The sequence below is a fragment of the Erpetoichthys calabaricus genome, chromosome 8, assembly GCF_900747795.2.
Source record: "Erpetoichthys calabaricus chromosome 8, fErpCal1.3, whole genome shotgun sequence".
Lineage (NCBI taxonomy): Eukaryota > Metazoa > Chordata > Cladistia > Polypteriformes > Polypteridae > Erpetoichthys > Erpetoichthys calabaricus.
Window position 1 is genome coordinate 176,181,898 of NC_041401.2, and position 27,690 is coordinate 176,209,587.

The following is a 27,690-nucleotide window of genomic DNA, read 5'->3' on the forward strand; positions in this document are numbered from 1 at the left end:
TCACTATTATTCTATCATTCTACAGTACAGTGCCAAATCAGAAAAAGCTGGGACAGTATGGAAAATGCAAATTAAAAAAAATAGTGATTCTTAAATTTACTTTGACTTTTATTTCATTGCAGAAAGTACATACTCAAGATGATTCATGTTTTGTCTGGTCAACTTCATTTCATTTGTTAATATACATTGTGGCGACTGGCCCGGACATAGACAGGCGGACACCGTAGGTTGAAACACCAACACACGTTTATTATACATTTATATAAGTGACACAGCACACAACCCAATACTCCCCCAAAGTCCAGGCCTCTCAATAACAATGCCTTCCTCAGGTCCGTCTCCACTCCTCTCCTCTCCTCCCGAGCTCTTGCCTTCTTCCTCCCGACTCCAGCCATCTGAGAATACCAAGTTATGAAGCGTTTCAGGTTTTATTTGGTCCCATTCTTCCTGTAAACATGTCTTAAGATGAGCAACAGTTCGGGGTAGTTGCTGTTGCATTTTTCATTTCAAAATTCTCCATGCATTCTTTAGTGGGGACTGGTCAGGACTGCAGGCAGGCCAGTCCAGTACCTATACCCTCTTCTTCCTCAGCCATGCCTCTTTAATATGTGCAGAATGTGGTTTTGCATTGTCTTGTTGAAAAATCCATTGACGTCCCTGGAAAAGATTTTGTCTTGAAGGCAGCATATGTTGCTCTAAAATCTCAATGTTTTTTCTGCATTAATGCTGTGTGACGAGTGGCCGGGTCACATGCCCAGCTGGGACACCCCTGCTGCATATGTTCCAGGGGAGCAATCATGGGCAGCTCAATACCTCCCCCGGGACGCTTGGTGGCAGCGTCCCTGGCCGACGGTGATTCCCCAACCTCCCGTAGGGCTCCATGGGAGATGGAGTTCTCCACAGCCCGGTTGGGAGCTTGTATGGCTGCGTGGTTTCCATAGCCCGGGCTGGACAAATCTTCAGTCCCACCCGGAAGTGCAATTGGAACCAGGTGGTCAAGCACCTGGAACACTTCCAGGTGGGCTATAAAAGGAGAAAGCCACCACCATTCAGTGGCCAGAGTCGAGAGGAGAGGACGAAGCTTCAATGGAGGAGTGGTGGTGCCAGAAGGGTGTGTTTGTGATACTGCTTATTAATAGTGCTTGAGTTGGGACTGTGTATTGCCTGTGGGTCACGGGGAAGATGTGTGCCACAGGGGAAGAAAATGAAACAGTTTTGGGTTATTTTATACGTGCCTCCGAGTGTATTCTGTACCGGGTCGGGCGCTATATAGCGCTATTGTTACAGCTGCCATCACAAAAGCATAAATCTTTGCCAAGGGCACTGACACACCCTCACACAATGATAGACCCTGGATTTTGGACTTGTTACTGGTAACAGTCTGGATGTTCCTTTTCCTCTGTGGTCCAGAGCACACAGCATCCATTTCTTCCAAAACAGATCTAGAATACTGACTGGTCTGACCACAATACACATTTCCACTGTGTGACGGTCCATCACAGATGCCTCCGAGCCAACAGCAGTCAAAGTCGCTTCTCGTCATGGTTGGCATAAGGCTTCTTTTTTGCATAGTGAAGTTTCAAGTGGCATTTGTGAATGTAAATGAGTATTGTAGTGCTTGACAAAGGTTTGCTGAAGTAATCCCTTGCCCATATGCCGATAACAGCTATTGATGAGTGGCGGCTCTTAATGCAGTGCTGTCTGAGGGATCGGACAGGCTTGCACCCTTGCCCTTTATGCACTGAAATTCCTCCAGATTCCTTGAATCATTTATTGATATTATGCAGTGTAGAGGGAGAAATATGCACATCCCTTCCAATCTTTATTTGAGGAACATTGTTTTTAAACATTTCAATAATTTTCGTCATGCATTTGTTGAAAAACTGGAGATCCTCTGCCCATCTTTCTTCCTCAAAGAGTCAGCCTTTCGTGGCTACTGCTTTTGTACCAAATCATGACTGCAATCACCTGATGACATCACCTGTTTGAAATCACACCCTTCTTTAATTATTTCACCTCATTACTGGCCCTAATTTGCCCTTGTTACAGGCCTGAAATGCAGTAATGGATGTATATTAACAAATGGAAAGAAGTTGACTAGACAAAACACTAAATATCTTGGGATCATACTGTCTGCAATGAAATAAAAATCAAAGCAAACTTAAGAATTACTACTCTTTTATTTGCATTTTCCATACTGTCCCAACTATTTCTGATTTGGGGTTATATATGTTCAAAATGTTGTGGAAAGTCTGTTGGGTATTTGTGTGTGTCTATCTGTGGAAAATCAGAATTGATTTTCATGACTTAAAATTACAGTTTTTAGCATAAAATTATCCTTTTTTTTGTTGTGTAGAACTCCTGGATGACTACATGCTAGCAAAGATGGAACCTTTTAGAACAGCAAGTTTTGAGATATCTGCTTGAATGTTGAGACCTGTGTACAATGATAACTTCCAAAAAAATTGACCTCCTTTAAACAAAATGCATTATGTTCGTCCTGTTATAGGCACAAAGCCAATTGTTTTTCCCTTGAAAACTAGAACTGCCTAGAAAGTGTTTCATTTAACTGGAGTTTTGCAGTCTACTACATTTAGTTATGTTCTAGGCCTATTGATTTTCAAAATTTTTGCACAAATAGTTTTACAGATAAATAATTTAATTAAATATACATGCACACACCCATGCACAAACTAAAAGAAGTTTATATGTAAACATAGCGGACAGCTTGTATGCCCTCCCAGAGCATGTGCTAAATAATGAAGAGAAGGAATTGAACACACAAACACACACATACACACACATCCCTCGATCTGTAAAGGTCGACGTGGACAGAGGCATTAAGCCACCACTGTACCAATCTATCAATACAGTTTGTTTACTTCAGTTGACACAATGCGTTTAGTTTCAAATTAATAATATTATTGTAGTTGTTCACTTCAATCAATATCCTGTTAATTTAATTGTACATTTATTTGTGCACATAATGCATATTATATAAGTTAATGTACTTTATATTATAAGTACAATTGGTTGAATTGTGTTGTAAAATCTTCTGTTGAGTGGTTTCCTGTGGCATCACTTAAGTGTAATTTACATGAAAGTACTGTATAGACAATTCCATCCCGACTTTTATATTAAACTAGCTGAAATACCCAGCATTGCCTGGGAGGAAAATAAAGTGTTTTTTTTTTAATTGTTTGAGAAAAATATAATTACAAAAAAACACAACTTTAAAAATAAAAATAAATTAACAAACAATGAAGACTCACTAATGTGCTTGTCTTGCGGTCTTGTATGTATGTTATCATCCAGTTGACACTTGGATCCGGCCAACTCTGTTTAATTTCAAAAGCGACGGGCACAGTGGTGCTCAAACAAAGAATGCTGGCAGTCACCTCCAGTTCGCCCTCTGGTGGTCGTTCCGAGTGTCAACTGGATGATAACATGCATACAAGACTGCAAGATCACCCCCACCCCCTCCACCCTACCCAGAAGGGGGTGGGTTAGGGGTTGATTTCACCCTACAGTATTTTTAGTCGACCAATGAGAAATATGTGTACCAAGTTTCATGAAAATCGCTCCAGCCGTTTGGAAGTGATGCTGGAACATACATACACACATTGACTTTTATATATATAAATAAATAAGTAGATTTTCTTAAACCTTAATGTTTTGTGCTTTTCTTAATGTTTGTTTACTAAATTGCCTTTTTAGGAGTCCTTATTGACATAGCTAATAAATCCTAGCAACCTCTCCCTGTTCATAAATACACACTGTGTCTTAGCCTAAATGCTTCTGGAAAATCACAGCCATATTTTTGTAATTATTTTTCCAAATCCACAATGATACACATTCTCCATGAAAAACATGTTTTATTGTAATACCTATCTGTATTGCTTCTCTTAACAGTAGTGCAAAATTCATGAAAATATTTCACATAAATATGTAGGCTTAATTTACATATACAGTAAAGAAATGCCACAACTCACATGTAATAACAGAAACAGACTGCAACTCAGGAAAATGACATTTACAGTAACAACAAGCAAGATTCCATTTCTTGTTTTATTTATAGATATATATTTTTAAATTCTGTGCATATAAAGGCCAAAGTTCTGTTACACTACATTCCCCTGCGGTGTTAGAAAGAAACTGAATAATAAATAAATAAATAATGGCATATGTAGTGCGTTAGAAAAAATAAATAAAAACTACAAAGAGCAGCTACAAAAAGATTTTCTGCTTTTCCTGTTGGATTCCTTGTTTCTGCAGGCATCTATGCAAGACAAGCAAAATCCTTAAAAAAAAGGAAAACACAACTTCTTAGAAGTTTTCTTTCATTCAAAATACTGTATTTTTTTCCTACTGTATTACCTTGGAGGTTTTTCATTCAAACTGTGATGCCTGGCCGCCCCATACATGCATTGCTAAATAAGGAGATGACCTTAGTCGATAGGTAACATAAAGTTGGTAGGGTCAAACTTCAAAAACAATACATGGTAACTCACTCAGATAGAATTGGGAATTGTTTATAGTAAGTACTGTAAAAACACTGATTTTCTTTTCTTGAAAATTTGCTTTAAAAAAAGGAAATTTGTGCAAAACATTAATTTGTGTTATTGGCATTTCAAAACACCGAATTTTAACCTTCACTCAAGTAGATACTAAACTTTTCCTAATAGATGGTGGTACACATCCTTTGGGACATTTGACAGATGGTCCAGATTATTTTCTGGATTGTTGCTTTTTCTGATCACTGTTAACCCAATAAAAACAAACAAATGAAATCTAAAAACCCTGCTCTTCACAACCTCCTAGCCAATAATCGGCCATCACCACCATGTCTGAGGTCAGTTTGGAGGGATTCTGTATTTGTTTATACCTGTTAGCACCAGAAAAAATGTTGTGATCAAAACATGATAGTCACCTTCCCTGTGGTCCCTGTTTGCTTTTATCAGGTTAATCGAGTGTAACCACTTCCTCACTTGTGTTTTTTTTCCATTATCCTGTCAGGAGGAAGATTCACTTGCTACATTAAGGCAGTGACTGAGAACAGAGTTTTTGCTATATTACATTTGATTTAAATATTAAAATCAAGATATCTGAGTTTGGATCTAAGATCACAGATTCAGATTTTACAGAGTGTGGGAAACAAGCTTGAAGAGAATGACAGTCCATCACCATGCACACTGACAGGGGGGCAGCTTAGAGTTGCCAATTATTGTTATGTATAAATTTTGGGCTGTGGGAGGTAGATTTAAGTACCTGAAGGAAAATGCATGATAGAATGTGCAAACTCCACACAAACAACAATTATGTGTCAGATTCCGCTCCGGGACACTAGACTAACAACTGCACAGCCCTTGTCCATGTTAAGAACAGCTTGATCATTTTGATACTTTATGTTCTCACTCTGTTTATGCTTCCTGCATGTTTTTTTTTAAGAATAAAATGTGCATTTTGATACTATTCTAGGAGGTGGCAGACTCCTATTTGTATTCGACAAACAATCGTTAATTATGCGGAGTATACTTTTTCATAGCGTCCAGTCCATTTCAGGCTTAAAGTTCCTCCTGTTTTGCTGATGTTCTTTTAACCTGGACATTCTTATATTTGGCTCGTGTCCCTGTATTACATGTTAGCCAGGCTGTGTTCCCTCGCTTATGTTTGGTTTTTTTTTTTTGATACTTCTGTTGTTTTTGAATTATTATTTTCCATTTATTTTTTTGTTTTTATGCATTTTTTGTTAATATTGTTATGTTTATTGGATAGATTATTACTTAATGTATTGTGCATTTATGATGTTTACTCATGTTCCTTATGTTCTGTGGGTGGAACCCCAAAATGGTCACCGTTACATCACTGTTAAAAGAATCCCCCTCACCCTTTATATTTCAGGTTGAGGTGTAGGCCTCTCAGAGGATCATTTTTTTTATTATTAATAAAACAAAATGGTGCAAAGAACTGAACAGGCCTTAAAATAAATGAAAATCTGACCAGGATGTGACTGATCAGCCTCAAAGACATGCTTCACCCCAAAATATAACGAACAGGCTTCAAAAGCCTCACAGGCCCAATATGTGGCCTAGGATTTTAAAAGTTCACAGTACTCAAAATATACAAAAATGAACGTCAATGAAGATGTTAACTATAAACCTCTAGCTAAATCAGACAAAGGGCAAAAAATAATCTTTATTAATAAATGATTTATTTATATTAAACAAAGGGAGATCAAAACTGGCAAGAAGAGGTTAAAACGGGCAAATAAGACAAAAAGATACGCCTAAAAAGGTAATCCAAAGCAAACAAGCCGAAATCACTAAATCAAAGGCAAAATCCAATAAACAAGAACAAAAATCCACAGTAACCAGAAAATCCAATCCAACATTCACGCTAAATCTTCATTCCACTCCACTACTGAACCTCTGAGAGATCTCCTACACTTGGAGGCGGCCCCTACACAAAGATGCAGTGGTGGCCCTTTTGGCATTCCACCCACAGAACACAAGGAACATAGCCAAACAGCATAAATACACAATAAAAAAATAAGACATAAATCAAATTACATAAATACAAAAATACCTGAAAAATAATAATTCAAAAACAAAGGAAATAACCAACAAGACAAAAGCAAACATAAATCAGGGAACAAATCCTGGATGAAACATAAGCCTGCTTTTTGTGCTGGGCTACCTTAATGTGGCCCATCTCATTCACTTCATGAACTACTTCTACTCTTATGGACATTCAGTGCAGTTTATAATACATCTTTAATGCCACTTGCTTATTTTTAAATGTTTGTTAAAGTAGAAGATGACTGACTGAAAACCTACCCAAAATTCATATCAGTATATAGACATAGGTCTTTCATTAAAAGAGCAGGAATGCAGTCATCCCATAAGGCTCACAGTGATATCTTGTTTACGTTCTTACCAAATGGCAATCGAGATGAAGGAGATCTCATCAGTGCCCAGTTGGCACTGTCCACACCCTGCTTGACTATGCTCTAAGCATGACAATAAGCTATGGTAATAAATCATTGATTTATCCCTTTACTAAAAAGTGCTCAATTAAAAAAATACATGCTGCATATGCTTAATTGCTTAAAGTAGGATACAGGCCTTGGAGAGTTAGCTGGGTAGGTCATGGAATCTAGTCTCTGTTTTGAGTTACTTGAGCTCCAATTACTTTGGTCTTCTACATTTAAAACTATCTGAACAGGAGGATGCAATATAAGGCAAAATAAGATATGGAGGGGAATGAGGAGTTACACATCCTGGGCCTGCCAGGCATCAATAAACATACAGTCGATCAAAATATCAGTGAAAGCATATACCGCCTGAAATCACTAGTGTCCAAACCGGTCACACGTGTGCAGCTACATATTGGTTTTTAAAGAAATAAATTAGTGATTAAGAAGGACTTCTAGATCTTCTGACCAAGCAGTCACTTTTGTGGTGCACCAATCATAAAATAACATATTACAATAATATGGCATGTGCAAATTAAAGTCGTATTAGCTTCAAAGGCTGGCTTGTTTGGTACCCACCCATATTAGCCATAATCGCTATTAAAATGCGGTAGACAATAAATGGAAAATCTGTTTTCTCGTTCTTTAACTAGTGGCGTGCATCACACAGTACAGTACTTAGATTAAGAAACAAATTCACAAACAAAAAAACATGAAAACGTGAACTGTGTACCAACCCAAAATAAGCTGCTCTTATTTTCCTGAATTAGAGTAAAATGAATGATTTTTTTTAAAATACTGCTGTACCCACACTGTACACTGGTGCTTTTTTTCTTTTGTTTGGGTATATCATTTTATCTAACTTTTTATTAGAAGTCTTAATGTACATAGAAACTCATCAGGAGCTGCCTAAATGTAATAGTCAAATTTCTGGAAATAAAATTTGGTTTGCTTTGCACATTGGTATACTGGAATGGCAAATTCCACCACAGGAGTAGCGCAGATGGCAGGAGTGAGCATTTAGAAATAGGCAGTATAATGGTCATCGCTCCTGACCTTACACTAACAATGAGCCTTCTGATGTTTTGCCTTCAATAAATTCCTGCAATGACTAAACATTTACTATTTATTTAGTGCTTGGCAGGATATTGGCTATGTTAAAAAAGGCCTATTTAATATTTTCTTCCATGATTGGACTTATTTAGTGGCACCATCTGTTATTCTTGAATTTAGGAAACACTATCACATTTACAATCATTCACGTATTTAACTTTACAAATATATAAACAGTTTAATTTCTGAATGGAATATCAAAGGGTGCAATATCAAATAAATGGGTTTTTGCAGTAGATATACCTTTGTAATAAATGATTAAGTAATCAAGGGGAATTACAATCTTTTTTCAGTTTTACTGCTTTTAACTTGTATTTCTGTGTGTGGATTTTTTCACCATTATTTTAACTTCAGGGTAAAAATAATTGCAGTACTAGTTTGTTAAGGTACTGGAGGTTCTTCCATAATGGGAGGTGGCTCCACCTGCTGGAGAAAAGAAGTACTGCAAAAGTAAATGTGTGCCAAAATGACCAAATGACAGCAAGCATGCAGTGCAGAACCAGTCCAAAGTCACATTCCCAAGCCAACCATTCTTTAACTTAGGCTAAAACTAAGTAAATCTGAACTAGTGTACACATAACTATGATACACATTATGACAAACAGTCTAATGTCTGTGTGAACCAGGGCACCTCTTGCAGTTGTCTCCAGGATTCTGCTTTCCAGAAGCTGGCTTAAATTGTGAGCACATGTTTATACAGAGCAATTCCTTCTTTTTGCCAAACACTGGAATCCAGCAGAGGTAAGGTGAAATATCATTCTTTGTCAAAGGCTGGTTGAAGACACAGAGAGGGTTGGAGATGAGGGAGGAGGAAAGTTTAAAAGTTCAAGAATGGCTACTCCAACACTGCTCCTCCGGGTAAACATGCAAGAAGCAGCAACCCACTTGTTGGTGCGAGGGTTATATTTTTCAATGGAGTTGAGGCTGGAGCTTCCATCATTTCCTCCCACGGCATAAAGCCACCCATCCATTGCTACAAGATCGTGTGTACTTCTGCAAAGGAAAGATTATGATTGTAAATGTAAATTGAAATATTAAAACATTTCTGGATTTAATAGTTAAAATATTTTTTGCGAAATGCAGGCGGGCTTTTGTTTGTTTCTGGGGAGTCAGAGTTCCCAGGTTTAGTAACTGACAGGCTAAGTAGGTGTTAAGGAAAAGATCACCAGAGGGAGTGACAGACAGGAGCAAACAGGAAATGGGTGAGGCAACACCAAGATCTGAAAACAGGCTAGGGTGAAAAGGCCAGGAGAAGAAAGCCAAAAACACAACATCAGAATCATGGAAACCAAAAACAGTTTGGAAATCATAACATTCTAACACTAATTTGGGTTTCTTTCCCCTAACTAACATTACAAAAAGTCTTAGAAAGATTTTTGTTTTGAATTTACCACTCAGATGTCAGGAGCTACGTGCGAGGTTCAGTGAGGAAGGGTTGCACAGCACATTTTACATGGGTCCGTCAGAGAGTGCTGTGTTATTTAAAACAAGGGGGCTCCGCCCCCTGCTCGCTTCGCTCGCCTACCCCTGGCGTTTTGAACCCGCGCCCGCTGGGCAGCCACGTGTGAGGATCGAGGAGTCAAGCTTTTTTTTTTGAAGCTTTTGAATTCCGGTCTTCATTATCTGTAACCTGCTGTCCATGTGTTTGGCCCCGTACTTTAACCTGTTTATGATGTTTTACTTTGCTTTCTACTCTTGTCTTTCATTTCTGATCTTGCTTTATTCTGCTTTTGTTTCAATGACACTTGGTCCGTGGTGAATCTATTTTCCCTTTTTCGACTAATAATTTTCATATGTTTGCGATACTGTGATGTTGATCGTACTGTTAATAATGCATCACGCACGTTGTAGGCGCCTGCGTTCATTAATTATATCCAGGCAGGCACGTGTTTGTATCTCGGTTACTGGAGCTGTGTCGTGTTTAATCCGTGCCTGCTTTGCCTATGCAGTTTGAGATGCGCGTTGTAGGCGTCCATGTTCATTAGACCTGTCCATGCGGGTTCGGTGTCGAAGCTGTGTTAGTTGTTGAGGTGTTTGGTTTTGGAGCCGAGACAGTTTTGCTTACGCGGTTTCAGACGCGTGTCCGTACCATCTCGGGTTTGATGTATGAACCTTTGTGGACTCCGTAGTGTGTCACGTTTCACTCTGGGGCGGGGCGTTGACTCCTCTTGTTTTACTATGTCTCCTCCTGCGCTTTCACCACGCATTAGTGCCACTCACAATATGGCGGCGACGCCTGCGCCTGCCATATTATGTCGGTTTTTACCATGCTGTGTAGGTGCCTTTGCCTTTTGTACTTTACCGCGCCTTCTGACGCACGATGTAGGCGCCTGCACCTTCCGGGTCCGCCCCGGCTGTGTGGTATGGACGTTTAACTGTCGCTGTTTCTGCCTTTATATTCTGTATCTCGGTGTGCACGTGTTTCGTGCCTAGGTTTTTTTGAAGCTATTGCATTCTAGTTTTCATCATCTGTAACCCGCTCTCCATGTGTTCGTCCCCGTTCTTTAATCCCTTTATAAAGTTTGACTTTGTTTCCTAGTCTGTGTTTTATTTCTGACCTCGCTTTATCCTGCTTGCGGCATGTCAGACGGTTCGTAGTCTTTCTCGTTTTATTCTGGGCAGGGGAGCTTTGTTCTGTAACCTGCTCTGCATGTGTTTGTCCCTGTTCTTTAACCTCTTTATGACGTTTTACTGTTTCCTACTCTGACGGTTAGTAGTTTCTCCCGTTTCACTCTGGGGGGGTTGTGCTTGTTTCCTACTCTGTGTTTTATTTCTGACCTCGCTTTATCCTGCTTGTGGCATGTCAGATGGTTCGTAGTCTTTCTCGTTTTACTCTGGGCAGAGGGGCTTTGTTCCATAATCTGCTCTGCATGTGTTTGTCCCTGTTCTTTAACCTCTTTATGACATTGTACTTTGTTTCCTACTCTGACGGTTCATAGTCTCTCCTGTTTCACTCTGGGGTGGGGGGGTGGGGGCTTTGTGTGGCACTTGCACAGTATGTCTTTTGCATCCACGGGCGGGTCCCTGCGTCCATATCCGGTTTACCATTCTCGTTTAGTAATATGGATATGGATACTTGATTTGATTCAGTGTGTTTTATAGTTTCCTTGACAGATTTCATGTTTTTTTTTTTCGCTTTTTTGTATTTTTAACACTTTCATCATCATCGAATAGCCTATACATTTACATGGTTTTTAATTACATCATTGTCTTGTCTATTGATTTCTTTGTAAGTTGCCTTGGGTAAAGGAATCAGCTAAATAAGGAATGTTAATGACTTTTTTATGCAAGGTGAGGTTATAATTATTTGGCTCATGGATGCAAGCAAACAAACAAAAGAATTCCAGCTGTACTTCAGGTTAGGACAGAACAACTTAGTTGTTGTAGGGTGAGCTTATTCTTTTACAGATAAGAGTGTACAAATGTCCCACAGACTATTCTTTTAGTGTGCTGAATCAGATGTTACCGTTAAATCAATGGAGCTGGTGGGCAGTTTGTTGGCTACCAAGAGATAAGCTTCCAGGAATATCACCAATTTAGAAAACATGTATCAGTGTGTAGATCTCTGATTTAGATCATTGGCACTGTAATGTGTGGAAAATTACAACTGGATTTTGTGCATCTTGAATGAGAGGAATTTACCAAATCCGAGACCATGGTCCTCAGCTGGAAAAGGGTGGAGTGCCCTCTCCAGGTTGGGAGCAACATCCTGCCTCAAGTGGAGGAGTTTGAGTATCTTGGGGTCTTGTTCACGAGTGAGGGAAGAATGGAGCGTGAGATCAACAGGCGGATCGGTGCGGCGTCCGCAGTAATGCGGGCTCTGCATTGGTCTGTCGTGCTGAAAAAGGAGCTGAGCCGAAAGGCAAAGCTCTCAATTTACCAGTTGATCTATGTTCCTACCCTCACCTATGGTCATGAGCTATAGGTAGTGACCGAAAGAACGAGATCGAGAATACAAGCGGCTGAAATGAGTTTCCTCCGCTGGGTGTCTGGGCTCTCCCTTAAAGATAGGGTGAGAAGCTCAGTCATCCGGGAGGAGCTCAGAGTAGAGCCGCTGCTCCTCCGCATCGAGAGGAGTCAGATGAGGTGGCTCGGGCATCTGATCAGGATGCCTCCTGGACGCCTCCCTGGTGAGGTGTTCCGTGCACGTTCAACCGGGAGGAGGCCCCGGGGAAGACCCAGGATACGCTGGAGGGACTATGTCTCCGGGCTGGCCTGGGAACGCCTCGGGATTCTCCTGGAAGAGCTAGAAGAAGTGGCTAGGGAGAGGGAAGTCTAGGCATCTCTGCTCAAGCTGCTGCCCCTGCGACCCAACCTCGGATAAACGGAAGAGGATGGATGGATGGATTTGTATTAGCTTTTCTTAGTGACTACAGCAAAACAACAAACAAGAAAAGTCATAAAAAGTAATAATGTCATCAAACCTTCGTATGTTCATTGGAGAAACACTTTCCCAAGTATTTGTTTTTGGGTTATATCTCTCCACTGAGTTCAGACAGCTTGTCCCATCATTCCCTCCGGCCACATAAAGCATGCCTTCCAAAACAGCTACTCCTGCACTGCTTCTGCGGCTGAGCATGTTAGCAATCGGACTCCATGTATTTGCCTACAGAAGAAAAAGTTAACAAGTTTACTAAAGCCATGAAAATTAGGTGGACAATTCACTTTCACGTTGAACACTTCTATATTATTACATTATTTTACTTCGGTCTTAACACTTTACTTTAAATTGAAGTAACACCGTTGCATGGACGTTTTTCTTGTTTGCTCATACTACAGAGTCCTACATTTGAAACCCTCCCATGCTCTGTCTATTCTCCCAATATCTGTATGGTTTTTCCCTAGATACTTCAGTTTTCCTCACACATCCCAAAGACACAACACAAAACCAACACCATGTGAGCGACTGTGCATGTGAATATGAAGGACTGGCCTATTGTCCAGGGTTGGTTCCAGTCTTGCCAAAACAGACCAAGATAGAAAAAAAACAGGTTAGAAAATGAAACACTAAGCAGTAAGAAAGAACCAATCCTTGATGAGATGGTGGCACATTATCATAAAGCATATACATTTGCTTCTTTTATAGTCTAGTTTTTTTTGGTTTTGTGTGCATCAGGCTTCAAAACTAACAAAAAGTAAGGACTACTAGTAAATAAGATTTAATAATTAAATAGAAATAATTGTCTACTCTTATTAAAGTACAAATTTAATGAAGTGCAAGATTTAAGGGAATACAGGAAATGCATTCATATAATACAGAGTTTTTGAAATGAAGACATGACTGGTGACCAGTAAATAAGGGGGAAAGGCATTTCTTCATTTCAAAAGTTTAATATTATGTGAATCCATTTCCTGTTTATGATGTGCATCAATTTTTAGAGAAGTATCTATTTGACAATATTTTGATAAAAATGCATGTGTTTTGCATGTTTTGAGGAATGACTTGATAATCCATCCATCCATTATCCAACCCGCTACATCCTAACTACAGGGTCACAGGGGTCTGCTGGAGCCAATCCCAGCCAACACAGGGTGCAAGGCAGGAAACAAACCCGGGCAGGGCGCCAGCCCACCGCAGGGCGTGCACACACACACACCAAGCACTCACTAGGGACAATTTAGGATCGCCAATGCACCTAACCTGCATGTCTTTGGACTGTGGGAGGAAACCGGAGTACCCGGAGGAAACCCACGCAGGCACGGGGAGAACATGCAAACTCCACGCAGGGAGGACCCGAGAAGTGAACCCGGGTCTCTTAACTGCGAGGCAATTGTGCTACCCACTGCGCCACAGTGCTGCCCATGACTTGATAATGGACATCTGAATTATGCAACACAAGTAACATGACATTTTCTTTTTTTCATGGATCTTTTTCATATTGTTTGCTGTCATACAGCATTGGTCACCATTGGCTTGGCTTATTTCATAAACTTTTTTAATCTTTGTTCTCAATGAAAACAGAGATTAAAATTTTTTCTTGGTCCTCACTGCGAAACACATGTGGTAAGTAACGTATAAAAATATACTGTACATAACTTTTTGGGTGGAGTATTCTTTATATGGGTGTTAAAAATGACAAAAAGTAAGTGTTGCTAGAGATATCCTCTGATCTCAATTTTTGTGTTGGACAATAATAAAATATTTAAATTTAAAACACAGTGAAACTAAAAATTTTACCTTATTCTTTAAAACTTGATTGTACGACTAAGTTTATTTTACCTGTGGATCATATTTCTCTACTGTTGCAAGGTGGGAGGAACTATCATATCCTCCAACAGCATAGAGATTTCCATCTGCAAAATATTTTAAAAAATCAGTGTTAAAATAGTCTGTAGGTTTCTCTTCCATTTACTTACAGAAAACACTAGCTAAGTTGACAAATTCTGGTACTTCTAACTCCATAAAGCCCAGAGAATTATTTTTATTTATTACTTGCTGCTCCCTGCGGCTCCACCTGCGTAGTAGTGAAACAAGACAAACTCCCCTTGGCCTGCTACGTCTCTTTTGGATTTGCGCAAATAAATCGGTACTGCAAGTGAACTATGATACTTAGCGTGATGAGAAAGGTCGCAAAATCAATGGGAATGTTCAAGCAAATTATAGAAAAAAACCCGATCTAAATCTGGTAAGTAGTTCTCTTCTGGAAAGCAGACAGACAGACAGACGTTGGATTTTACATTATATATATATATATATATATATATATATATATATATATATATATATATATAGAGAAGAGAAGGTCTGCGATACAGTTTGCATATTTGCAGCTGGAGATCCACAAAGGGAGAAAATGAATCACGTATCATACAAGTAGTTTTTATTCCAGAGCTTTCAGCCCCTATCAGGGGCCTTCATCAGAGAATAATGCTTAGACTTACAAGAATCAAAGGCAATATGGGATTGCTAAAATATAAAGTGCAATATAAATAAAATTTATTATTATTATTATTATTATTATTATTATTATATACAGTACTGTGCAAAAGTTTTAGGCAGGTGTGAAAAAATGCTGTGAACAAAGAATGCTTTAAAGTGTTACTCATATATTTTCATCAATCAACAAAATGCAGTGAATGAACAAAAGAGAAATCTAAATCAAATCAATATTTGGTGTGACCACCCTTTGCCTTCAAAACAGCATCAGTTCTTCTAGGTACACTTGCACACAGTTTTTGAAGGAACTCGGCTGGTAGGTTGTTCCAAACATCTTGGAGAACTAACCACAGATCTTCTGTGGATGTAGGCTTCCTCACATCTTTCTGTCTCTTCATGTAATCCCAGACACACTCGATGATGTTGAGATCAGGGCTCTGTGGGGGCCATACCATCACTTCCAGGACTACTTGTTATTCTTTACGCTGAAGATAGTTCTTAATGACTTTGGCTGTATGTTTGGGGTCGTTGTCCTACTGCAGAATAAATTTGGGGCCAATCATAGGCCTCCCTGATGGTATTGCATGATGGATAAGTATCTGCCTGTATTTCTCAGCATTGAGAACACCATTAATCCTGACCAAATCTCCAACTCCATTTGCAGAAATGCAGCCCCAAACGTTCAAGGAATCTCCACCATGCTTCACTGTTGCCTGCAGACACTCATTATTGTACCGCTCTCCAGCCCTTCGACGAACAAACTGCCTTCTGCTACAGCCAAATATTTCAAATTTTGACTCATCAGTCCAGAGCACCTGCTGCCATTTTTCTGCACCCCAGTTCCTATGTTTTCATGCTTACTTGAGTCGCTTGGCCTTGTTTCCATGTCAGAGGTATGGCTTTTTGGCTGCAACTCTTCCATGAAGACCACTTCTGGCCAGACTTCTCCAGACAGTAGATGGGTGTACCTGGGTCACACTGGTTTCTGCCAGTTCTGAGCTGATGGCACTGCTGGACATCTTCCGATTTCAAAGGGTAATCAGCTTGATGTGTCTTTCATCTGCTGCACTAAGTTTCCTTGGCCGACCACTGCGTCTACAATCCTCAACGTTGCCCGTTTCTTTGTGCTTCTTCAAAAGAGCATGAACAGCACATCTTGAAACCCCAGTCTGCTTTGAAATCTTTGTCTGGGAGAGACCTTGCTGATGCAGTATAACTACCTTGTGTCTTGTTGCTGTGCTCAATCTTGCCATGACATGAAACTGTCTTCCACAACCTCACCTTGGTAGCACAGTTTGTCTGTTCCTCACGCAGTTTTAAGCCTCCTACACAGCTGTTTCTGTTTCAGTTAATGACTGTGTGTCAACCTACGTGTGACATTGATGATCATTAGCACCTGTTTGGTATAATTGGTTGATCATACACCTGACTATAATCCTACAAAATCCCTGACTTTGTGCAAGTGTACCTATAAGAATTGACGCTGGTTTGAAGGCAAAAGGTAGTAACACCAAATACTGATTTGATTTAGATTTTTCTTTTGTTTGCTCACTTTGCATTTTGTAAATTGATAACAATAAACAATCATTATTTATATTTCTGAAAGCATTCTTTTGCACAGTACTGTATATCAAAAGTTACGTGGGGGGGGGCTAAGTCAGTGTGAATGGGGGGGGGGGTTATTGGTTGTAAAGATTTTATTTATTATGAGCATGTTCTTCTTAAGTTTGCATATGCTGGGTTTATGTCCAAATGTCTGTTGATGGCATTCTCATTTGATTGCCAAGATTCAGACAGCTCTCTGGCACTTTTAGTACTGGCCTTAAATCTTACTTGTACATTGTCCCAGTTAAATGTAAAATTGGAAATTGACGGTCTCCTGCGCAAACTTCGCACTTGGTGGTAGCGTTCAACGGGAGCTCCATTTTCAAGGGAAGCCAAGCCAAGATTGAGCATCCCAGCGAAGCCGCACATGCTTGTTTGGGAGTGGAGGAAGCACCAATCACAACAGTGTGGCCAACAGCCGTACGAACAGGATTGCCCTCGTGTAAATATACATATTGGTCTTGAGGCATGCACATTTGTTATTGCTACATTTCAGAATTTTAATACTTTTCCATATTGTACATTTCACAGAGTCACATCTTCTCATATATTAAAACGCCTAACGGAAGCACATGACCTGCCAACAACAGCATCTGCTTTATGTAACTTGCATTGGAAGCACACTGGGCAGCCAAAAGGATAAAGAATTTAGTTGATGGACTGAAGAATGATAAAACAGGAATCACTTCTTTCCTGATAAAAGTAAGTAAACTTTTCTCATCTGAATAAGAACAATATGTACAAAATACTTTTGCTTTTCAGTTATACAAACTTGTGGTTAAACATATACCTTGTTTACATCAGCAAGGGAACAGGGGAAAACTCAAAAGCTGGCCTCACCGAGGTGATGAATTCTTATATTACATCCATTAAAAACTGTACATTTCTTATTCTATTTAAAGATAATTTAAAGAAAGTAGCAAATAAGCCAACAGAATAGCTTTTGATTTTTTTTTTGTTTTACATTTACTGATATTTTATCCCATTCACATGAACAATGTGGTGCAATGAAATTTCTTTATTTGTATTTACAATCTTGGCTTGCTTGCTGTTTGTCACTTTTAGTCAATAGGTCTTAGTTAAACTTATTTTACTCATTTACACATTATTTATAAAAACCACAGGTAAATAAAAAATTACAAAATGGCATTTTTTACTCAATTTGCTAATTCACAGGTCTATTTACAATACTTGCCTAAAGTGGCTACCCGAACATATCTCCTTCTTGTGCTCATGGCTGCTATAGATGTCCAGGTACCTGTTAGAGGATCAAATCTTTCTGCACTGCAAAGACAGAGGGACACAATGCAAGCTGAATTATGAATATAGGCAGCCTAAGAAGTTATTAAAACATCTTTTATGCCTGTTCTCACTGCCCTCTACTCATGTTTGGGGGAGTCCATACAAGAGGGTGTGTAACACTCCATAATGTCATTTGACCACCTGGCTTGTTCTGAGGAAAACCTGGACTGAATTTCAGTGGGAACAGTGAAGGCAGTAAGCCTGTATTCACACAGGCCCTCAATAGTTAGAGGATTAAATGAATCAGATTCCACTTGCAGAATTTCTTGGGGTTTCATGAGTATGATGCTTACAAAATAAGTAATGAAAATAGAGGGATGGATACCTGTTTAGGCAGGAGGCTCCATCATAGCCTCCAGCTGCATAGAGGAGGCCATGTAACACTGCCACACCCAAACAGCTACGTCGAGTTCCCATGGAAACCTCTGGCTGCCACGAATTGGTGACAGGATCATAGGACTCCACAGTAGCCAAATCAGAAGTGCCATCGTACCTGAAAATAATTAAAAAAAATAATGACATAACATCTCTGTATTCAATTGAATAATGAAACCCCCATGCTACTAATAAAGGGAAAGATGAATACGGTGAAGAAATATTATTTCTGACACAGCTGCTTTAAACATCTAACTTTAAATAATTACAATTGAATGAAGAACTAATGAACCAGTGTAACGAAGATCCAACTCCATATAAATCCATTAGGCGGTGCTGCTGGTAGGAACCACTTTATAAAATTAGTGTATATCTATGCAATGAACCCATCTGCTTTGTGATGAATTTGGAGTTCAGGTTATTTTATTTTAGTCACAAAGCAGGGAATATTGAAACATTAAGGTAAGCCTAAAAAGCTTATTTAGCATTTGCAGGTAATATTTTATGTACTACATAAATAAACATACTGCTTAATGACAGTAAAGTTTTACATTTGGTTTGTGAAATCACACCTTATTTTTTCTTTAAAAAATGAAAATAATAAATTTACTGATTATTTTTCCCTAATTATCAGTTCTTCTTCTGGAGAAATTTAATCAAAGCAACTATCACAGTAAAATAATATCATAGTTAAAATTGCTAGATTGAGCTAGTAATGTATCTAATGTGTGAGTCCCCAGCTGAATACAAAATTTAGCTAAAACAGTCAGCAATGCCTGTTTTAAATTAAAATACAAGGATAATTTAATCAATGGAACAGTTTAATTCACAATTTTAGACTTTGCTGCTTCACCAACACTTATATTGGATAAAAAACATCCAGGTTTTGTGAACCTGCTGTATTCATTATGGGAGCTTACTCTGGTAGCATCAGGAGAAAGGATTACAAGGACAGGTTGCCAACCCATTGCAAGACCCAACTTTGTTCATTTTGAACTTGTAGATCCAAACAAATATGTGAGAATTCCTCATATTTTTATGTATTATCTCTCTTATTTGTTTGATTGAGCCTGTTTGTATCTCTCTATTATAAAAAAAAATCCTGGGAGGGAGACTAAGGAGACGAGACGTCCCGTGAAAGACACTTTAACATCACGTGAGACAAGGCAGTGAGACCACATTTAAAACAAGTTCACGGACATCTAACCTAGCAATTTTTGGAATGCTTTTGGCAGACAGATATCATGTGCTACCAGCTCTTAAAACAACGACAAGCGACAAGCAGAACACGCAGCTTGCTAGCAGCAGCAGCAGGAACCCAGCAGATGATCCAACAGCTTCTCCATAGCGTGCATTCAGCTCCCCCAACACCCCCCTTTCACAATGTGAGCGACAGAGAAACAAAGTGGCAAAAGGACAGCTGCTGTACAGGCTTTGAAATGATCGACACAAAGTGTGACAAGCAGAAAATGCAGCTTGCCAGCAGAAATAAGCCAGCAGATGATCCGACTGCAACTCCTTAGTGCGTGTTCAGCCCCCACTTCACAACGCGAGACGGCAGAGACACAAAGTAAAAGTGAAAATAATGCATATGTAACAATTCCCATGAAAATAACAATCTCTTTAAATTGTATATCCGGTAAATCAAACCCAGGGGTGGGCGAGTGAAGCGAGCAAAGGGCGGAGCCCCCTAGTATTTACTTATTTTTAGCAGCAGATGAAAGCATAAATTGTAGTATAATGGCATTTTTTGAAACATATAATATTTTGACCCCATATTACAAATTCCCAAATTTCATGGGAATATCCTCAGTGTGACGGTTTCATAATAAAAAATACCACCCAAGTTCACTAAACTGTGACATAATATGTTTTCCATTTTTTTTTTTGTGGTGGCACAAAGTACTGTTTTGGTACTCACCTTAGTGAGACCTTCTGGTACAACTTTATATAGCTTAGGGCCTCACCAAGTCTAAATCTAGCACTGCAAAATGTTGACTTGCAACTCATTCAATAATATAAAAAAAATAACATTTGCAGCATGTTTAATGGGTTTAGTCTGCTTTTTGTTTTCACAAAAAAAAATAGTACAAAAATTCTTTTTATTGTTTTATGTGTTGAACAAGAAGAAAAATTAACAGTAACCTCATGTTTCTTTCAAAACACTCATTTGAAATTCACATGAAAACAATGAAATTGGACAGTTAGATACCACAAGTGATAGCTCCAAAAATTGCTTTAGCGTAGAGACAGCATTAGGAGTAACAGACAATTACATAATCCCAGAAAAATGGTAAATGAAAATAAATTAATACAAATGCTTAATAGTTAGTTTGAAGCAATACAGTGTGATACAGTGGTCGACTACTATGCTAAAGAAATGAGGACTATACAACTTCACTGATATCACTTAATTTCTCAGGAAGAGCTATTCCTGTCTAAAGACAATGTTGTAGGGAGCACCTGCTGTGGACATAGAGAGACATGATACTGTGTGGTGAATATGAAACACTGCTGTGAAACTCGGGTTAAAATGTATGTCTTTGAGAAATACCATCACATCATCAAGGCTGAGAATTACACTACAGGAGAGAAGATAGTTCAGTGAGATTAGTAACGAAGTGATCTGTGATATCTCTTTTTATTAAACTATATAATAAAATGCCATCCTTGACAAACTACAAGACATATACTGCCATTATTTGAAAAAAATAAAGATAATAATATAAGTTACTTCATAAAGTAGAGTGAAGTGGACAATATTACTTATCCAGTAGGCATGCTTTATACTTTGATTGTTCAACTCATTGTCTGGGTAATCAGTACATTTTTATGTATTGTTATAAATGTACTTTTAGGTTTTGAGCTAGAAATAGAGAAACAGTTAGCCATGTTTTTAGTGTTTATTCCCTCCATTTTAGGTTAACTAGACTAATTAAGAAATATAAGTTATTTTTATATTGCCATAGATATTTAAAAATAGTGACTGTACTTGATCCATTTTGCAGAGGAAAATACTAAAGTAGTTATCATTGTCCAGTTTCTAACATCAGTACATTCCTATATAATTCAGGCATATATACAGTATAATAATCTTTCAATTGTAGAATGGAAGATAATCAGCTATATTGATAAGTTTAATAGGTTAACAATTCTTGTCACACATAATTATAAAGTATTGTTCAGACCAGCATTACTTGTTGAGGGTAACTTTTAAAAATTAAACTCTTTTTTGGGAGAAAAAAATGAAACCTTTGTCAGTTATGGTGGCAAAAGAAATGTCCTTATATTCATCAGGTCATTAGTGACAAAGGTAGCATATAACTTTTGTATATCAAAAATCCTGTGACTTAGAGAAGCAAAAAAGTAAAGACTCCTTAATATCACCTTTAATCTACAAATGTGTTTCTTAAAAAGTCTTACCCTCCCACAGCATATAGTTTGTTTCCGATGGCAGCTACACCAACCCGAGCTCGCCTTGTAGACATGGATGCCACCATATGCCATCTGTCTGTCCTGGTATCATATGCCTCACAGTCTCCATGAATTGCAAACAGGCTCCCACCACCTGTACAGAAGAATTAGTTTTAAACTGCATAGTTAAGTTATACAGTAACTCCACATTTCAAGTGTAAATTCATGAAAGAAGAACAGAATACAAAAGGGCCCACATTACATATTTAAACTTGTAATTTTTTTTATCATTGTGTTAAAATATAAAAAATCACTGTCCTTACCTACTGCAAATAGCACAGGACTTGCTCCTTCGCACCTCCTGGGTCTGGTACGACTGTTACTCAACACTCCTCTCTGCTCAGGCATCAAGTGGTATTTCAGTGCCTCAATTAGCAGGTCTTTGCATTCTGAATGGTGCCGCACAAGTAGCTCAGTGTCCACATTACTCATAAGGAAATCTCTGGTCAGCAAGGGCAACCTTACACACTTCATCAGCTGTGGTAACAAAAGGGCATACCTTGAGTTCAACCTTTCTAAAAAACTTGGTATTTGGTTGGCCTGTTTGTCAACCAATCACAGTCTGTGATTAGTGGGCAAAGTAAAAAAACACGCAAATCAAGCACAGAAAGTAATAGAAGAGAGGGAAAGATGAAATGAAGAAAATAAGTAAATACATTTAACCCTGCTTGGCTAATTGTCTGCATTTTACTACATAATCCCATCAAGTAACAGTTAAAAATTAACTGAATAGAAAACTTTTTCCAATTAGTGATCTCACTTTATTGATTGCTTTTGGTATTGAGCGGCTCCAAGATAGATGATTTTAAAGTTCACTGTGGTTTGTTGATTTGTTTGAAAATGTGCAAGCTGTCTGTCATACTTCATTATTATAATAGACATTCTTAATAACTACTCTAAAATATTTTAAACAGCAAATAAAAATATTTAAGCATGGACTCTTATTTTTTGTAGGCAGTCTCTTCTGAAAATATGTAATTTGTTGAGATTACCTACAAGACCCGTCACAGTTTGTGGAATTACCTTAAACAGTTATATATGGTAGCTCTGCAAACAATGACCTAGTCAGCTACAGGGAAAGAGGCATCACAGTTTCAAAAAATGTCAAAATTAGAATGAAGGGATAAGAAGTTGATGTTAAAATCCTTATTTTTACATGTAAAGCTTTAAATGACCTGGACCCTATTTACCAATCTTAACTTTATTAATACAATGGAACCTCGGTTCACGACCATAATTCGTTCCAAAACTCTGGTCGTAAACCGAGTTGGTCGTGAACCGAAGCAATTTCTCCCATAGGATTGTATGTAAATACAATTAATCCTTTCCAGACCGTACGAACTGTATGTAAATATATATATTTTTTTAGTTTTTAAGCACAAATATAGTTAATTATACCATAGAATGCACAGCGTAATGGTAAACTAAATGTAAAAACATTGAATAACACTGAGAAAACCTTGAACAACAGAGAAAACTAACACTGCAATAGTTCGCGCTATAGTGCTAGGAAGCGCTCGTTAAAAACACTTTTTTTAATGAGTTTTAAGCACAGGGGAAAAAATGAACATTTGAAAAATCCGTAATTTAATAAACCACCAAGAAAAGTAACATTGCAACAATGCAGGCTACGAACCGATCACTGTAAATAGAACTGACAACAAAAACAAGCCTTCTCTACCTTATGCGTCCCTCACTCTCTCTCTCTCGCGCCTGTGTGTGTGTGCGTGCGTCTCTCTTTCTCTAGCTCTCTCCCGCACCTGTGTGTGTGTGCGTGCGTCTCTCTTTTGCGAGCCTGGAGCGCCTGTGTGTGTGTCTCTCTAGCTCGCTCCTGTGTGTGCGCGCCTCTCTCTCCTGCGCCTGTGTGTGTGTGCCTGCGTCTCTCTTTTGCGAGCCTGGAGCGACCCTGGAGCGCCTGTGTGTGTGTCTCTCTAGAGCGCTCCTGTGTGTGTGCGAGGCTCTCTCTGTCTCACGCTGCCTGTGTGTGTGCCTCTGTCTCTCACGCTGCCTCTCTCTCGCGCTGCCTCTGTGTGTGTGTGTGTGTGTGTGTGTGTGCATGTGTGTGTGTGTGTCGCGCTCTCTCGCTCTCTCTCTTGCTCGCTGCACAGGAAATGCACAGGGAGAGACTGAACATGTACAAACCGAAAGGGAACCTGGCTTGTTCGTATACCGAGTGTGTGGTCGTGAACCGAGGCAAAAGTTTGGCGAACTTTTCGATCATAAACCGAGTTGTACGTGTACCGAGACGTTCGTGAACCGAGGTTCCACTGTACATACAAACTAGACTATGCATTAAGATTTCAAGATGCTGGTCTACTAAAAATTCCAAGGACTAATAACACAACAGAGATGGGTTGAGGTTTTAGCTACAGGGACAGACAACAGTGGAATGATCTGCCTTCTTATGTAAGAAATGTCCTTTTGATCTTATCTTTTAAATCTAGGCTACATACTGTTTTAGACTAGTATACTGTACTCCAATTAGAGCTGCCAATTAGCTGTTCTGATTGCATCTGTTTGTTAGCCACTGTATGAAAAAATACTGGAACTATTACACAGTTACTAACCCTTTTGTATACTGTTTCTCTTCTCCATACACTGATGTGGCACTTGGTGTGCTATAATGTTGCTTTACTTTCAAGCTGTTTCCTGCCCATGGGAAAGGCATTAGACATACAAGGAGCCTTGGAACACAAAGATGAAAAAATCATGCCTTCTTATTAACCCATTTATAACTGTCCAGCACAAACGTATACAATAGAATCCCCAGGGAGTTTTGGGTGGCAAGTTGGTCAAGGTGCCCAGGACTGTGACTGTGTCTTACTTTGTCTGATATAACTGGCCATGGACCCCTAGAAAATGCTGCTGACTGGAGCTTTTGTTTTCCTGTCCTCTGTTGTCAGCTGGCCACTGTTCAATGATAATATAAATGGTGTGGTGGACGGCTGGGACGCCCCTTTGACACTGGATCCGGGGGAGCAGACATAGGATGCACACTACGTCCCCCGGAACACTAGGTGGCAGCCCCCATGGGTTGCATCAGGGCTACAGTTGTGTTACACTGGTGCTCATCCCTGTTGGGCTCCATGGCCACCGCCAGGGGGAGCTGCACGGCTTCCTGAACCAGTGTGGGCTGTAACGAAGCCAAACCTGGAACTGTAGCCTAATTAGGCCAATTACCACCTGGAGCACTTCCAGGTGGGCTATAAAAGGAGTTTGCAGCCACTACTCTGGGTGCCAGAGTCGGGAGGAGGAGGAGGACAAAGCTGCCTGGGAGGAGTGGAGAAAGAAGAGTGTGGTTTTTGGGTGTTTTCTTTTGTGTGTGTTTTGGGGACTGTGTAGGGCCTGTGGGACACGGGGAAGACGTGCCCCATGGCTGAAGAACACAATGAATAAATCTTTTTGATTATTTTTACCTGTGCCTCTGTTGTCAGTCTGTGTCGGGTTGACGCTTGTATAGCGCCTTTTCCACAATGGACAGACATTATTAAGATCCATTCATGTCAATCAGTTGGAAACTGCTTTGTTTGACTTTGTGTATACAGTCATATGAAAATGTTTGGGAAACCCTCTCAGCCTGCATAATAATTTACTCTACTTTCAACAAAAAAGATAACAGTGGTATGTCTTTCATTTCCTAGGAACATCTGAGTACTGGGGTGTTTTCCGAACAAAGATTTTTAGTGAAGCAGTATTTAGTTGTATGAAATTAAATCAAATGTGAAAAGCTGGCTGTGCAAAAATTTGGGTCCCCTTGTAATTTTGCTGATTTGAATGCAGGTAACTGCTCAATGCTGATTACCTGCAATACCAAATTGGTTGGATTAGCTCGTTAAGCCTTGAACTTCATAGACAGGTGCGTCCAATCATGAGAAAAGGCATTTAAGGTGGTCTATTACAAATTGTGCTTCCCTTTGATTCTCTTCTGAAGAATGACAGCATGGGATCCTCAAAGCAACTCTCAAAACATCTGAAAACAAAGATTGTTCAGTCTCATGGTTTAGGGGAAGGCTACAAAAATCTGTCTCAGAGGTTTAAACTGTCAGTTTCAACTGTAAAGAATGGCCACAGGCACAGTTGCTGTTAAACCCAGCAGGTCTGGCAGGCCAAGAAAAATACAGGAGTGGCATATGCGCAGGATTGTGAGAATGGTTACAGACAACCCACAGATCACCTCCAAAGACCTGCAAGAACATCTTGCTGCAGTTGGTGTATCTGTACATTGTTCTACAATTCAGCGCAATTTGCACAAAGAACATCTGTATGGCAGGGTGATGAGAAAGAAGCCCTTTCTGCACTCACGCCACAAACAGAGTCGCTTGTTGTATGCAAATGATCATTTAGACAAGCCAGATTAATTTTGGAACAAAGTGCTTTGGACTGATGAGACAAAAATTGAGTTATTTGGTCATAACAAAAAGCGCTTTGCATGGTGGGAGAAGAAAACCGCATTCCAAGAAAAACACCTGCTACCTACTGTCAAATTTGGTGGAGGTTCCATCATGCTGTGGGGCTGTGTGGCTAGTTCAGGGACTGGGGCCCTTGTTAAAGTCGAGGCTCGGATGAATTCAACCCAATATCAACAAATTCTTCAGGATAATGTTCAAGCATCTCTCACAAAGTTGAAGTTAAGCAGGGGTTGGATATTCCAACAAGACAATGACCCAAAACACAGTTTGAAATCTACAAAGGCATTCATACAGAGGGAGAAGTACAATGTTCTGGAATGGCCGTCATAGTCCCCTGACTTGAATATCATCGAAAATCTATCGGATGATTTGAAACAGGCTGTCCATGCTCGGCAGCCATCAAATTTAACTGAACTGGAGAGATTTTGTATGGAAGAATGGTCAAAAATACCTCCATCCAGAATCCAGACACTCATCAAAGGCTATAGGAGGCGTCTAGAGGCTGTCATATGTGCAAAAGGAGGCTCAACTAAGGATTGATGTAATATCTCTGTTGGGGTGCCCACATTTATACACCTGTCTAATTTTGTTATGATGCATAGTGCATATTTTCTGTTAATCAAATAAACGTAATGTCACTGCTGAAATAAGGCATGTCATATATTAAAAGGAAGTGTCTACTTTGAAAGCTCAGCCAATGATAAACAAAAATCCAAAGAATTAAGGGGGGTTCCCAAACTTTTTCATATGACTGTATACAAATCTACATTTTTATGTGTTTGCATAACGTCACTTGTAATATTTGTAGTAGTACTTTACCTTTATACATGGAACAGTACTATGAGCCTAGAGTCATCAGAAAGCACATTCAATTGAATTTGTCTCAGTTGTCCAATATTTCAAGTTAAGTTTCCAAGTTTGACTCATCAGATAATTGCAAAGACTTTTAAGGTGTCATACTGTGGAGATGGAGGTTCTTGGCCATTCACTCATGATTGAAATCCAAACCAGTGAGCTTCCCTGTACAGTGTTAGAAAGGTCATCACCAAATGTAGGATTTGTGCACCTTATTTACACAGTGACACCATTTTGAAGTTTTGGTATTTGTACTCAAAGCTGTCAGATCTATTATAAAAGAGCTCTACTCAGGTACCTGATTTTTTTTATATAACTTAATATTGTTTCGGTGTGCAACAAGAAGACTCCCACCAAGGCATTTCTTCACATCTTGAATAATGCCAAGAAGGGAAAACATATCAAAAATACAGTATGTATTTATTAATAACAAAGCAAAATAGGGAGGTTGAGAGATATGGTGACAATTATTTTTTGTCACACTTTGGGCCTCCTTTTTTCCTAGGATTCTCCAGTTCTTTTAATCACTTGTCCTTTAATGCTGTATATTTTATTATTCAGGTTTTCCTTTTATTTTATGAATGTTTTGTATCATTAAATATCTGAGATATCATACCCATCTCTAAAGACAAAAGGTTACTCATTGCTGAAATCCTTCATTGAACCACAATGGTATCTGTTTTAACATGTCATAGAGCAGCTGCAGC

At 39.2% G+C, this 27,690-nt stretch overlaps 1 protein-coding gene across 1 annotated transcript in view; it reads right to left on the reverse strand.

Moving 5' to 3' along the window:
- Positions 1-3,855: 3,855 nt before the first annotated feature.
- Positions 3,856-27,690, reverse strand: part of klhl17 (kelch-like family member 17) — a 60,512-nt gene continuing 36,677 nt past the window's right edge. Inside the window, exons 6-12 of the mRNA XM_028807857.2 lie at positions 21,983-22,196; positions 21,669-21,813; positions 18,196-18,363; positions 17,764-17,852; positions 14,307-14,380; positions 12,511-12,692; positions 3,856-9,079 (exon numbers count right to left, since the gene is read on the reverse strand). Coding sequence (XP_028663690.2) covers positions 8,851-9,079; positions 12,511-12,692; positions 14,307-14,380; positions 17,764-17,852; positions 18,196-18,363; positions 21,669-21,813; positions 21,983-22,196 — 1,101 coding nt within the window. The 3' untranslated portion in view covers positions 3,856-8,850. The remainder of the gene's footprint in view (positions 9,080-12,510; positions 12,693-14,306; positions 14,381-17,763; positions 17,853-18,195; positions 18,364-21,668; positions 21,814-21,982; positions 22,197-27,690) is intronic.